The sequence below is a fragment of the Eubalaena glacialis genome, chromosome 15 (genome assembly GCF_028564815.1).
Source record: "Eubalaena glacialis isolate mEubGla1 chromosome 15, mEubGla1.1.hap2.+ XY, whole genome shotgun sequence".
Lineage (NCBI taxonomy): Eukaryota > Metazoa > Chordata > Mammalia > Artiodactyla > Balaenidae > Eubalaena > Eubalaena glacialis.
The window spans coordinates 73106851-73121307 of NC_083730.1; the positions used below are offsets into that span (position 1 = coordinate 73106851).

General features: G+C 48.9%; 1 protein-coding gene across 4 annotated transcripts in view; it reads right to left on the reverse strand.

Annotated features, from left to right (window-relative positions):
* The window catches only part of MORC2 (MORC family CW-type zinc finger 2), a 39634-nt gene that overhangs the window by 11725 nt on the left and 13452 nt on the right, over window positions 1-14457 (reverse strand). For all 4 annotated transcript variants that reach the window (XM_061169479.1, XM_061169477.1, XM_061169476.1 and 1 more), the window contains exons 4-12: window positions 10215-10283; window positions 9610-9700; window positions 6327-6435; window positions 2810-2969; window positions 2594-2705; window positions 2019-2144; window positions 1397-1476; window positions 702-784; window positions 70-155 (exon numbers count right to left, since the gene is read on the reverse strand). In XM_061169479.1, coding sequence (XP_061025462.1) covers window positions 70-155; window positions 702-784; window positions 1397-1476; window positions 2019-2144; window positions 2594-2705; window positions 2810-2969; window positions 6327-6435; window positions 9610-9700; window positions 10215-10283 — 916 coding nt within the window. The remainder of the gene's footprint in view (window positions 1-69; window positions 156-701; window positions 785-1396; window positions 1477-2018; window positions 2145-2593; window positions 2706-2809; window positions 2970-6326; window positions 6436-9609; window positions 9701-10214; window positions 10284-14457) is intronic.

Sequence of the window (14457 nt, forward strand, 5' to 3'; positions counted from 1 at the left end):
CTTTCTTTGTCAATAATCCATACAAAAGCTACATAATTTTAAAAGACCCAAGGCCAGCCGGGCACTCACCGCTGCTTGGCCTCCTTGATCCGCTTCTTGACATCAGCTTCTCTGCGAAGGGTAATGGCCATGTTCTGGACCTGTCGCAACATCACCTGGAAACACACGCCAGCACCAAGTAAGGAGAGGAAGTGCTCTGGGCCACAGCCGGTAATATCATTAACAACACATCTGAAACTTCTCATTTTAAATCACATGGACACAAAACCAGACCTGGAAATTTACTTCCTTTCCACAGAAAAGGGCCCTCACTAGGGACAAACATAAAAGCTGTGCTTCACTTGACCAGACTTGCTGACACAGAGGAGGAAACACCCCCATCCGAAACAACAGTCTGCAGAGGTATGTGTCGCAGGGGAGGGGTGGAGAACTGCTCTGACCCTTACTGCTGTGTGTGACCTGCAGCAAGTGACCCTCTTCCATTTCTTTCTATAAACTGAAGATACTAACAGTGTCCACCTCACATGGTTGCCAAGATCCTGCCACACAGTGTGTTCAGTAGTGACTACGGAAACATCATCACATCCCATTTTGCAGCTCTAGGGCAAGGGATTCATGACTGGCGGGAGACAGAGCCAGGCCAGCTCTGGGATCCTAAGGGCAGCAACACTGGAGAAGAGCTGCTGGGTCTGGGGCCTCACCCTGGAGTCCCGAGTGAGGTCTCCGCCCAGGCGCACTTCTAATGTCCGAGCTTTGCTCTCCGCCTCCCTTGCCTTCTCTTCAGCTGAAACCCAGAAGAAACCATGATAAGAATTCAAAAGGTCAAAACTCTTAGCTATCCCTCCTGGACCCCATAGTGCAGTCCCCGCCGTATGAGACGTTCATACACTGTCAGGGAACAGGTGAGCTGGGAGAGCAGCCTCCTTGCTTGGAAAGTCAAGGAGGCCCCAAGGAAAACAGACACCTTTTCCAACTTTACAAATGAATCAGAACAGGTCAAGCACTGCCCAAGGCAACCAGAGTTAAACCCTCAGGAGGAGCTGGAAGTTACCAACAGTCCTCAGCCAATCACTCTCCTTGAGCAGCCAAGAAGCTTTGTCAGCAAGAGAGACCTTGAGATTTTTGCCCTGGAGTCAAGAAAACCAATTTCACAAGTATTTGTGCCAGAGGACAGTGTGGGACTCTTCACTCTGGGCAGGCAAGCATTAGATAACAGCCTGTAAATGGCTGAAGGAGTAGCCTGGAAAGAAAAACTGCTGAGCGAGAGATGGGAGAGAAACTGGACCAGTGGTTCAGGAAAGCCCACCCCTGGGTGTTGCATGGAGCTTTTGCCTGGATCCTGCTTTTGCCACAAGCAACGTCCCCCAGACGACCCTCCTGCCCAGGGGGTCATTACCAATCCGTGCCACGTGCTCAGCTTTCTTCACCTCCTGCTCCGCGCGGGTCTTGAACCGGCTTGATGTGTACTTGTACATCCTGGGGGGGTGGGGGGGGAGTAACCAGAGGGCCTGAGCACCAGAGGTGCAGGGCAGCAAGTATCTTGGTCCCCTGATGAGTCAAAGCCAAGCTTATTTTAGCAAAAAGACTCAATTCCCTACTCCACTTGCCCCTTGCCATCCTGCTCCATCTTTGAAAAGCAACCTCACTACTCTCCGAGTGTGTCATTAATCCCACAGCAGAAACCAACCTCAGCAACCAGCAGGGCCTCTGCTTCCCTGTGTACTGTCTAAAGGGCCATCGGCCCTGCAAGCAAGAGGCTCAGACAGCTCACCGTGTCAGGCTGAGCACCCTCCGCCTCACAGAAGGCACACTCAACAAGCCTCACCAGCCACCTCTGCCCCTCCCTCGGGACCCAGTAGTTTGTCTGCAGTTAATCACAAGCAGCTTAAAGACCCAAACGCAGTCAACACTGTCAGAGCCGCTCATCCACCATCACTCCAAAGATGCCCCAGAGACACGTGGCCAGGCCCCATCCTTGGCCCAAAGGAAACAGCAGGCCAGGGTGGGCAGGCCCCTACCTGGGCTTGTAGAGGCAGCAGGAGAGCCTCTTGGTCTGCACCTTGTGCCCGTGGATGAAGATCCGCATCCGGGGATCAATGTAGAGCACGGCAGCATAGGCGCGGAAGGAGCGGCGCTCTGGCTTCCTGGAGGCGGCGGAATGGAGGGTGCTGTCACCCTCCCACCACCAGCCCAACCGAAGGCCTGGGCGGACAGCCTCTCTGCAGGCTCTCCACCTCCCATCTCAGCTTCTCTTGCTGCCCTGAGGGGTGCTTCCTCTTGTGGGCACCACATCCCACCTCCTCTCACGTCCCTGGCACAGACACCTAAACTGGCCCCACCACCCCACCACGGACCTGGCAATTCCTCTCTCCTCTCTAGGCCTCGGTCTCTTCCTCATTCAAGTTAAGGAGCTGGGGCAAGGATCTGGATTAGCTGAGGACCTGCTGTCCTTCTATTCATCCCTTCTGCCTTGTGGCAGGAAGACATTGAGTTCTCAGCTTTACCAACTCTAAAACTGGGGAATTCAAGGAACAAGCTCACCCCTCTCTCCCTCAAGTCACCTCCCTTTTCCTCCCTACCCAGCCACACTCACGTGCCCTCCGGGGAAGTCTCTGCCATCTGGATATCTCTTGGATTTGAGATTATGTCCAGCTCCGGCTCTCCGTTATCCATGAGTTTGAGATTGAAGATGATCACCAGCGTTCCTAGGGAACAGAAATCCTGTGGTTCTACCAGGCACCCCCAGCCAATCCCCATACTGCTCCTGGCTCTGGAGCTCCCTGATGCTAGAGGCCGCAGGCCTACTTACCACTGTCCCCAGGAATCTTCATGAACTGAGTCATCACTTCCTCTTCATTGCGGAAGGGAGAATACTTATAGATGAGTTCCGTCTCGATGGCAAACTTCTCCACGTTGTCTGTGACAGGTTCCCGGGTCCGAGCATTCCAGGTGGGCAATGGGACTATCACCTTTGGAGGAAGCACAAGCAGACGCTTGAAGGAAGCCCCGGAACAGCCTTCCCCCCGCAAATGTGCGTCCATCTTGTCCCTCCCCACAGTAGCTCCACACTGCCCCAAGGTGAGGCCCAAGCCCCCCAGCCTGGCACCAGTGGCTCTAGCTTCTGCCCCTTCCCAAGACTCTGCCTCACACAGCTAGGTCCTCTGGGGTATGCTGGCTTATGGCCTGGGGGCCTCTGCATGAGCAGTTCCCTGCTTGGGATGTCCCTGGTCATTTTCCCTATTTGGTAATAAGTGTATTATTTCCACTAAACAAAACATATTTGCAATGATCTAGTGAATCTAAAGACACACACAAACATAACTTATAACTCAGCAATTCTACTCCCAGGTATATATCCTAGAAAAAATAAAATATAAAAACAAAACCCTACAGTATGAGTCCATTTATATAAAATTCATAAATAGGCAAAAAATAAACTATTATTCAAGAATGCATACACAGGTGACAAAATTATAAAGAAAAACAAGGAAATGACTGATCATCACCAAGGCAGTTCCTTAAGAGGTGCGATAAGGAATATGATTGGTGAGGGGCACATGGGGACTTCCAGCATCAGTCTATGGTGGTGGCTACGTGGGTATTTGCTTTATAATTACTCTCAACTGTAGGTAGGTTATTTTTTTAAATTTTATTGAAGTCTAGTTGATTTACAATGTTGTATTAATTTCTGCTGTACAGCAAAGTGATTCAGTTATACAAATATATACATAGATTTTAATACAGTCTTCCATAGGTATAAAATTTAATCTTACATCTACGTAATCTTCTAGAAAATCCTACCCTTGTCAATTATACCTCAATAAAGCTGGGAGAAAAATCCTACTCATTCTTCAAAAACCCTACCTCAAACGCCACTTCCCCAGAGGCATCAACGTGCACCTCTCCCTCCCCCGACCCCTCTCCCAGGTGCCGGGGAGCCCTGTAGCCTGGGATTCCCTCTGCAGAGCAAACCACTCCAGGCACCCCAGAGGTTCAAAACGGATGGCCCACCCTGCGGAAAAGGGGATTCTGAATTTTAACTAGCTCTGTGGTGATAAACTGTTAAGAGTTCTGAAGCACTTTACTGGTTTCTAAGAAGCTACAGTATTCAGCCCTGGGGCTGGTCTGGACACATTCCCACCCAGCTAAAAGTGATCTTATTTTGAAATCTTGGCTGAGTTCACACTAGGGTACAATCCAAAACAGTGATGACCTTCTAGCACCAAGTAAGGAAAAAATTTCAACCTAGCTTTTTCACCAGAGGAATTGAGTTCCATTTGTGTTCTGTGAATTGGTGCCTCCTTTACACCTCCCAATCTTCACAGCAGTCCCAGGTAACAACGGCATTACTTTAACCTCTGGGCACTCACCTCATTTGACACCCACCCACCATCGGAATATTCCTCCTTTACTTTCAGGGTCACCACTCCCCTGGCTTTCCTCCTACCCCTCTGGCCGCTCCTGCCTCCTTTGCTGCTTTCCCCTTCTCCCTGGCCTTTACATGTGGGCGGGCACGCCTAAGACCCCAGGCCCTCTTCTCCACACGCTCTTTTAGGTGAGCCCATTCACTACGAAGATTCCCGGGAGTCTAAACCTCCCCCGAGCTCCAGACCCAGACTTAACTTTGCGTGTCCAGGACAAAATGTACACGTTTTCCCTCCAAACTGCCCCTCTTCCATCCTTCCCCAGCTCCAGACAGCCCACCCCCAAGTGCCACACCAGGACCTCAGCCAACTACAACCCCCGCTTCCCATTTCCCCTTTCCAACTGATTAAACACCAAATCTGCGGCCACTCCTATTTCTCTCACCTCCCTGCTGGAGTCCTATAGACAGCCAGGGCCTCTGACACCAACACCCCAATCTTTCCAATCCAGCCACCACACAATAACCAAACTGATCTTTTCAAAGAGGATCTAATACGTTGCTTAGATTCCCTTTCGTGGCTGCTTTTAATAAAGTCCCACACACTCCCCAAGGCCCAGAGGTCAGGCCCGACCTGCCCTCTCTGCTCTCCAGAGGCCACCACCTCTCGTCAGGTGGCCCCTCTGCCCTTCCCACAGCCCCCACCAGCTCTCAGGCCAGGAACAGACCGTTTCTATTGACGTGCAGCCCCTGCTCGCACCACCCTCAGTCCAGCAGGAAGCAGTCCTGAAAAGCCCAGCCGGGGCCAAATCCTCCTGCCCCACCTTTCCCGGGAGTGCTTGCCAGCTGCAGCACTTCTCTCACTCACCAAAAAAAGGCAAACAAACCCAGTGGCTCACGAAGTAAAGACGGCAGAAAAAGAGCCTTTCGTTCCCAGCATGAACTGATTTGCTATGATTTAGGCTCACATCTAAACAAGGCCAGTACCAATTTACTCACAGCCAACCAACACAGATGAGTTAGATTGACACTTTGACCGCATTTCACCTGTTTAAGTGACAGGAATGGATTTCTCTCTGCAGACCCTCTTGGCCCCCTCTCAAGCTCTGGCCTCCATTTCTCACACAGGAAAGGAGTTAAGAGTCCAGTCTGAGGCTAGGCAGGCCAAGGCCTTCCCTGATCCTCCCATGAGCGGGCGCAGACCTCACCAAACCAGCTCTGCAGATATGAGCCACCAGGCCCAAAGAGAATCAGCTGTGCATGTGTTTAACTTACACAGTTAATTACCAAAAGATTTCAAAATCAGAATATTCTAGAGTCATTAGGCCTTCCTTCCAGCATAACAATAATCAGCTGAGGCTGAGTGTCAGCTGCCACTTACTGAAAAACTTAAATGATTTTCCATGTGTTCACCTGCTTCACTACCTGCCCAGGCCCTGCAGGTATCAGACTTGTAGCTTCTGATATAAATGGTTAGAGCAACACATTTCCTCGAAAGGAAAATGCTCTCACAGCGCATTCCACAAAATCACCATCGTATGGGAAAGACAGTGCTGTTCCTATTATTATCACCAGCTGCGGTCTCCACCCATAGTCAGGGAAGCCCCAAATACTCCCCCTGATAAAACAGCTCTCCCAGTGACACCCCCCACCCCAGGACTGAATTCAAGCTGCAGATCTAGGAGACCTACAAATCCAACTCTTGGTTCCTGACACTTGATGGCCTCATTCTCAGAACCGGGACAACTCTTCTCTGAAGCTGTGAGATTTTACTTCCTCTCACATTAAGACACCTGCCTTAACCCCTCAACCAATTCATCCAACCAACCAGCTAATCCCATAACAGGGGATGTGGCTGCAATCCTGCAACCCCAATAAGCCCAGCATGCAAATGACCTACGAAAACAGCCTGGGCAGAACTAGGAAGTGGAATAGTGACTGGGAGCACGAGGATAGGACCTACTTCATCAATGCCTTCCTCCTCGTGAAAGGTACGCGACAGGAAGAGGCAGGTCATGGTCTCTTCCTTCTTGGTGAAGAGGATAAAATCCTTCCCAATGCGCATCGAGCCCCTGAAAGGGAAGCAGAAATGGGTTATTCTCCTAGGGATTCAAAAGCTCATCTGAAGAAGGAGCAAATCCCCCCTCTGGACGTGATGAAACTGCCTTCGGAGGGCTCCCCTAAAGGCCTCCCTGGGACCCAGGACCCTGAGCTGAGCTCCACAGCCCTCGCTCCCTCTCCTCCCCGCCCCCCACTCCCGACACTCCTCCTCCTGCTCTTCCGTGGGCCTCAGTTTCTCCTCATCACCTTCTCGACCACATTTACCCAGCACGCAGGGTTCTCGCACCACCAAGCATCAGCCCCAGGGGAGTCTCACCCCAGCCTGTCACTGCCTGTGCTCTGGTTTCTTCCCAACCACACAGGGCTGCTGTGGCCTGACTGTGAGCCACCAGGTTTCACTCCAGTAACACCTCCAACACACACATCATCTTCCACACTGAGCACATCCAGGTCTCACCCTGTCCTTCCTTCACTGACACAAACTCCCCTCCCATCCACTCATCAAACAGCAGCACCATCAAGGGAACAGCCCACTGCCTATGCTCACAAGTCCTCAAAAAACCAGGATGACCCCAAGGCTCAGCCAAACACAGGGCTAACCAAAGTATCACTGTTGAACACAGTTCCAAGGAGGCCTACAATTGGCTCATGTCCTGTAACCACAACCATCTTGTGTCTTGAATTGTTTTGCCACCTCAACTCATTAAGCCACAGGTCCCTGCTTTAGGAAGCAACTGGTTTCTGAAAAATGTGCCTCCAGGCTGACTTCCACAGGGCAAAAGTCTGAACGGAATCAACTGCTCCTCCCTCTATTTGGCTGAGTTAATCCTTCTGAGGAGCAGGCAAGGACAGGCCTTTCCGGGAAACACTGAACAGGGCAAAAGCGTGAAGCACCAGTGGGAGCAGGACCCACTGACCTGTCTTCTGAGCAGCTTCTGGCTTTGTGGCTATTACCTCATTAGTCCTCCTAATACCACAGGGAGGTGACGGCGGCAGGAAGCCTTATTACTCCCTTCTATGTAAATACAAATACAAACTGGGCCAGTGTGCCAAGTACGCAAATGAACGCCATGCCCCATTTCCCCAAATGTTCAGGAAAACTCCAGGACACTATCCAGAGACGCCCTGGTGGCTGCCAAGTTGTTTTTCTCCTCCTCCAGTTCCCGAGGTGCTGGCAATGCTCCCTCCCCAGACAATCTCACAGTCCTCCTCCTGCCTCTCTGAAACTTACTGGTGGCAAAACGAGGCACATTAGCTTGCCTTCTGCCAAAGCTTGCTCTTACCCTAATTTGGCAAAACCTCTCACTTTGTGCCTCTTCCCTGTCTTTGATCCTGACCTCGGAGGGTAAATAGCAACAACCCAGAAATGCCACTTCTCTGCTGGCTTCTCTGCTTCACAGCCCTATTCTCACCGCAAATCACTTCCTCCTGAAACTCTTTCAACTTCTACACTGGTTTCAAAATGAATTCACTCTGAACACTAGATGGCTCCATCTCAATGGCGCCTTCTCAAAAGTCGTTCTACCAAAATACGCTGATGACAACACTCTCAACTTCGGTATGCTTTCCTTCCTGGTCTTCTAAGCACTTCCAGAATCACATTTCATTTGCTCCTGAAACTTCCTCAGTAAGGAAGAATGTCAGAGTTTAGAAGCCCATTTTCTACAGTAGGAAACAGATACTCAGTGAGGGTGAAACAGCTTGTCTTAAGTCACAGAGCTGATAAAACCAGAAGGGGGTTTTATCTATAATCCAGAAGGGAAGTCAGGGTTTCTTACATCTGACTCTAGGAGACCTCAGTTGTTGGAAACTTAGATCACCACACCAGAATCACCTGGGCCCTACCCCAGACCCACCAAATCAGGCCAAAAATCTACCATGGAAAGATCAAAGGAGAGATACAGTAAGAAGGGAGAAACTAGGCTAGGGCTCTCACAGTAATGACAGCATTTAATTCTTAACCTACTCATATGTGTTACAATCTCAATTTACAAAGGAGGAGGCTGAGGCTCACAGAAGCAATTAAGCGGCTGATGTCAGATTTGAACTTTGGTTTGACTGAAGTGAGATGGACAGCAGCTCCGGCCTTGCAGTCAGAAAGACGTGGTGCATATCTCAGCTCTACACCTGGGCATTTTCACACCTTTGGGCAAGTCACTTCACCCCTATAAACCTCAATTTTCTCATCTGAAGATGAGAATCATAGTACCTATACCTCACAGGGCTATGGTGAGGATTAAACGAAATCATCCAAGTAAAGTTTTTAGCACAGTGGCCAGCACATGGTAAGTGCTTGTTATTGAGAGACAAGTGGGAGATCCAGGTACCAGGTCCTCGCCATCATGGGAAGCACCCTCTCTCTTCCCCATACACCCAAGCCGGCTGTGTGGAGGGACAACTGATGCTGCTGCCCAACCAAACACTACCCTCAAATAAAACACCACACTTCCACAGCAAGACTAGAAACGTGACTCAGAATTCCATTTGTACAAACTCCAATCCCACTAAATCTTATTCCATCCAAAGGTATGTACAGCTGGAAGTGAGCATTTCAGAAATAGAAATCTTTCTCTTGGGGCTTCACTCAAAACCAGAACACCACATTCCAAATGCCAAACAAGTGGGAGCCAAGGGCTGAGAAAGAAGTCCCAAGGGATGGGGAGACATTAGGTAGGTCCCTGCTACAGGGTCTGGCAGGACATGTGAGTAGCAACCAGGTCCTTTGGTGGTGGTGGGGGTTTCGGGTCTCTCACTCACTCACCCTGGATCCCCAGTGCCTGGCACAAAGCGTGACAGGTGCTCAGGGGACATGCTGCACCACGGAGTGACCCCCTCACCATCTCATAAGCAACCCAAGCCCATAAAACAGCCACTTGCATCTTCAACCACAGGGTAAAAATAAGAATTTTCAGTAGGAGGAGAGGTGCTGTTCCAGAGCACAGTGCCAAGAGAAACCTACAGCTTCTCCCACCTCAATGATTTTGGATGTTCATACTCTTTGATCTGTGATGTAGGCTGGACATCAGCTGCTAAGTCCCCAAACCATAACTCCTTCCCGACTCTCCTCCTGTTCCAGAATTACAGTGATGGAGGGACAAGGACGAGGAACATTTTCATTGGACAGAAGCAGGAGGGAATTGCTCGATTTTGTTTCAAGTCCTGGGACAGGCTTCTAGTATACTTACGATTTTAACCCATTCCCGTACTGCCCAATCTGGGTGGACTCAGGCGTTCGCTTGGCTGACTTCCCAAACTGGATCACACTGGCAGCATCACCTGAAGTGGCGGACACAAGAGAAAGTGAAAAGTTTGCTTTTCTTTCCCAGACTCTCAAAAATCAAAGGTCTGAGCCTTGTTAAATCCAAGCAGGGCTGTCTGTCTACTGAAAACCTCTGTCCAAGGAAATTCACAACCATGAGGCAAATGGAGGAAACCTCTGACTGGCCTGTCAGTACCGCCATCACTAGGCCCTTGTTCTGTTACCAGAACGTGGTAATAAGGCTGGGGGAGGCCACCACAGTTCCAGCTCCAGGATGTTACACAAGCTGATAAATACAATGTCAAGAGACAGGTAATCTGACGGACTTCAGGCTGCCATTCAGATCCTATCTCCCATGCTAGAACAAGACCCAGCAAATCCGTGAGTGGAACTAAGCCTGAGATGTTGCAAGAGACCTCCCTCTCCCTTCTAGTCACAAGAGTGAGCAAACAGAAAAACAAGTTAACACAATAAGCATTTTGTAAAAATGGTTACATCCTCCCCAAAAGAAGCAATCAGCCCAACACTTACTTGGATCCATTCCTGCTCCATCATCCAAAAAACAAAGCATAAATCCTCCGCGAAGGTCCTCTCGCCTTTCTGTAAAAGAAGGAGCTGCCATTACTGGACAGTTACCCACCAGAGGGCGGCAACTTGTGTGTGATCGGAAGGTGGATCAATGTGAAGCTTAGTCCAAAAAGGCCTTCTCCTTCTAACAGTCCTAGCTAGTGTGAGTTAAATGTCAGGGCCCTTGATGGTAGGAATTTCCATCAAAGGCTCTCCAATGCATTCTAGTTCACGACAAAGCATGAGAGAATCTATAAGGAGGGGACAGAGAATACCTAGTCCAGCATCTAGCCACAGCCAGGGCCACTGAACATGCACAGATTTCATACACACCTTAACCATCCTTCTGCCTCTCTGCACCTGGATTTTTTCCACCTCTGCCTCCTGCTGTGGACACTAAAGTACTCCAACTACTACATGCTGTACCTTATCAACAGTGCTCAAATTCAACAGGGCACCTCGTTCGTGGGTTAAGTTTGGGGTAGCCTTCAGATAAAGTGATCGAGCCAGACATGCTACGGACACAGTGGTGGCAGCTGCTATCTAGAAGGTGAATTACTGAGTCAGTATGTGACTATCCCCAGGCCAACCATAGTTTCTGGGCCATCAGTATTCATCGTCACATCCCCTCCTTGCTATGGGTCCTTCAAATAGCTCCCCATCCCAGAAGTGAGATGGCACAGAGTGTAGTGAGAGCTGCCTGGTTTCCAACTGGACCTGCTCGACTGGAGGGAGGAACAGTGCTTCGACAGTAAGAGACAGAGCAGCTGTGGCAGGGTGTCCTGGCCGACAGGAAGGAAATGCATGAGACTAAGGCTGCCATTCCAGTGGCTAGAAGAACCCCTTCCTTCAGCAGCTGTCTCTACAGCAGCAAGTGGTCACTCAGAGCAGTCTGGGTCCAAGCACGTCAGAAACACTGGAGAAGAGATTCCCTAATAGGGAAGGGGACCAAACTAGAGTTTCCAAGGTGCCTTTTGACCCCAGTGATGAGGACTAGGCAGGCAAAGGAGGAAGAGCACAGGCCTTGGAATCAGGAGAGCGTTTGTACTAAAAAGGAAGAAGGTCAGTTTAAGGTACTATAGGGATAAGCCCAAGGCTGCCTTGGAGTCTATTCCCTAATTGAGGACATTTTTGTCTCCCCCAAGCTGCAGTTCACCAACTTCACCCAACTACCTAAGCAGTGGAACCTCAGTTTAAAATACTCTTTGTCCTCCTCTCAAGCTAAATATTCAGGTAAGTCATAACCACCTCTGTTAAATGGACTAGTTAATGTAATTTAAAATGCTATTTCAGAAGTACTATAAGCCACAGAGATTTTCAAGTATCATTCGATGTTCAGGAAGCTGAACTTTGCTGAAACATTAATCACAGGTGCTTCCTGAAAGTTCGAGAATAAGGACCTTCTTGGAAGTACTACTGGTAGATAAGAAAATTTTTCCCGTGGCAGTGTCTTTTATCAGTCTGGAGAACCCAAATGAGATCTAGTAAGCAGAAGCAAGTGCAAAAAAGGTGCAAAAATTCCTCAAAGTTTCCTTCCGGAGGAAGCAAAGTGTCATATGGAGACTCAAACTGGGTCAGGAACAGAGCGTGGTAAAGGAAGTGTTCTAAATCTAGCCAAGAGCCATTTGCTGTATGCTTTAGCCATAAAACATACATGAAGACTCTGCTTTGGAATCTAGAAATTGGTTCAAGCCAAGTGTATCTGAAAAATCTCCAAGGATTGATTACTGGCATTTCTTGAACACTACCTAGGAATTACTTCTAGGTCCTTATGTTTGGTAGAACAGGACTCACGGGCTGTTTTTCTTTTTTTTTAATTTTGATGCTTTTTTTTTAAAAAATTTATTCATGTCTGGCTGCGTTGGGTCCTCGTTGCTGCGCGCGGGCTTTCTCTAGTTGCAGCAAGCGGGGGCTACTCTTCGCTGCGGTGTGCAGGCTTCTCATTGCAGTGGCTTCTCTTGTTGTGGAGCGTGGGCTCAAGGTGCACAGGCTTCAGTAGTTGTGGCACACGGGCTCGGTAGTTGTGGCTCGCAGGCTCTAGAGCGCAGGCTCAGTAGTTGTGGTGCATGGGCTCAGTTGCTCCACGGCATGTGGGATCTTCCCAGACCAGAGCTTGAACCCGTGTGCCCTGCATTGGCAGGCGGATTCTTAACCACTGCGCCACCAGGGAAGTCCACACAGGCTGTTTTAACACACAATCATCACTTAACAGTGGGTCTAAGATCCCTTTCTTGCCCAAGGACTTCATTTTAAAGCTTTTTCATATGTTTATGAGAGTAAGAGACCCACCTATGGAGGGTCCTCCTGGCCACACAGTGACCAACAGCCTGTAAGCAGCTAGCAGTGCTCAGGTCCACGGTCACGTGTGGCACTGCCTCAGGGCCAAAACAGACTAGCTGACACAGCAGTAACTCCTTCAACTTTGTAAGGAGGCAGTATGGCATCTTCACTTGGCTAAAATGCTTATCCCAATCACTCAGTTATTCGATGTGCCTGGCTTTGTGATGAAGATAATAGCCAAGAACAATGCAGATGTGATCACTGCCTTCAGGGAGCTTACAGTCCATAGGATGCTACTCCCTGTAGCAGATCAGTAAGCAGGAGGGTTTAAGCAGAAGGAGACTGAGTGTCAGCTAGAGCAAAGGCAGTGTGCATAAGGATCACCTGAAGAGCCTGTTAAAATACAGATTCGGGGCTCCACCCTGCAGAGTCTAGTAGTGTGGGTCGGAGGTGGTACCTGAGAATTTGCATTTCTAACAAGCTCCCAGGTGATGCCAATACTGTCCACCACTGGACCACTCTTTTAGAAGCAGAGAGCTAGAGCTAGCAAGAACGAGAAGGCCTCTCTGCTCGAACCTATCTCCCCAGACATTCCAGCAGTTAGAGATGCATTCCTAACACATTCTATTCACTTTAGTCAGTCAATTGAGTGCTATCTAAAGCCTCTAAGCAAAGGATTTTTATGAAGATGGGGAAGTTCTGGACAGAGGGGAGTCTAGGCAGCTGGAGGTTGTCTGCCTCCCCGTCCCAGCATGCATCTCAGAAGCAAGACAAGGAGGGCAAAGCCAAACTACCTTCTTTGCAGTTGTGCTTCAGGCCCTGGTAGCAGCTACGCACAATCACAGACCCAGTGTGGAAGGCTGCACATCTAAGTTTCCCCCAACATGACCAAGTCTGGCCTCTCCAAGTTAGCCCAACGTTCCACCATCCAACTCCCATTGGGGAGAACAGGAAAAAGAAAGAAGCTGGAAAGGAGATGTGAGATGGAGCTGTAAGTCAAAAGTCAGAGGTGATAAGATGATGTTGTCCTCAGCAGAGGCTGTAACAGAACGACACTCAAGTTCCTCGTACTTTGTAATGTGTTTGAGCAGTATTCGTTTCAGCTACATTTGCTCTAATTTTCTATTTACTAACCATTGACCTGGCATCACAAAAAGGATCTTTCTTTGAGGCATGGCAGTCCCTATCCAAGAAGTCTAGAAAATCAATAAAAACACAGTCTACTTCTGACAGGCACATTATGGTCTGGCCCCATCTAACAGGAATGCTTTGGGTACGGGAGTCTGGTTCCTTTCTCACCCTTCTTTAAATTACAGTGTGAATGTGTGGCGAATTCAAACTACATCTGATGTTTGGGGAGATTTCTGAGTTCAGTTATCAATCTAGTTTCAGAATGGGAGACAGGAAGATACTTTCCCCGATATAGTAAGAACAAAAACTTTATATTACTAATTCTATTATTCTACTTGTAAAATGAGGTTGCTTTTATTCCTCCTGTTGAATGTGTTAATACGGCACTGAGGTAGAAAAGTGTGAAGTTAGGGGCACCTCAGTCAAGATTCCCAATCTCAAGGTACTTGAGAGTAAATCAAGTCTTTTTCCAAAATGCTATAGTGCTTAGTGCTTCTATCACACCATTTAATCCTTAACTACCTTGACAGTTCCCTCAAGATGAAGTTATTGTTCTCTAATCATCTGTAGAGTGCTAACTGCCTCTCCAATTAGCGACTAAGTTCTCTAATGAGAATTTAGCAAAGGCCCCATCTCATGCTCTCTGGACTCCTCCCAAAACACAACAGCAGTAACACTGAGCACAGAATAAATGCACACTGGGCCCTTTTCATTTAAATTGAAATCCAACTGTTTGTTCTGCTGCATTCTAAGTGTAAAGCACTAAATTTCCTTGCTGAAATTCACCCACCAAAGG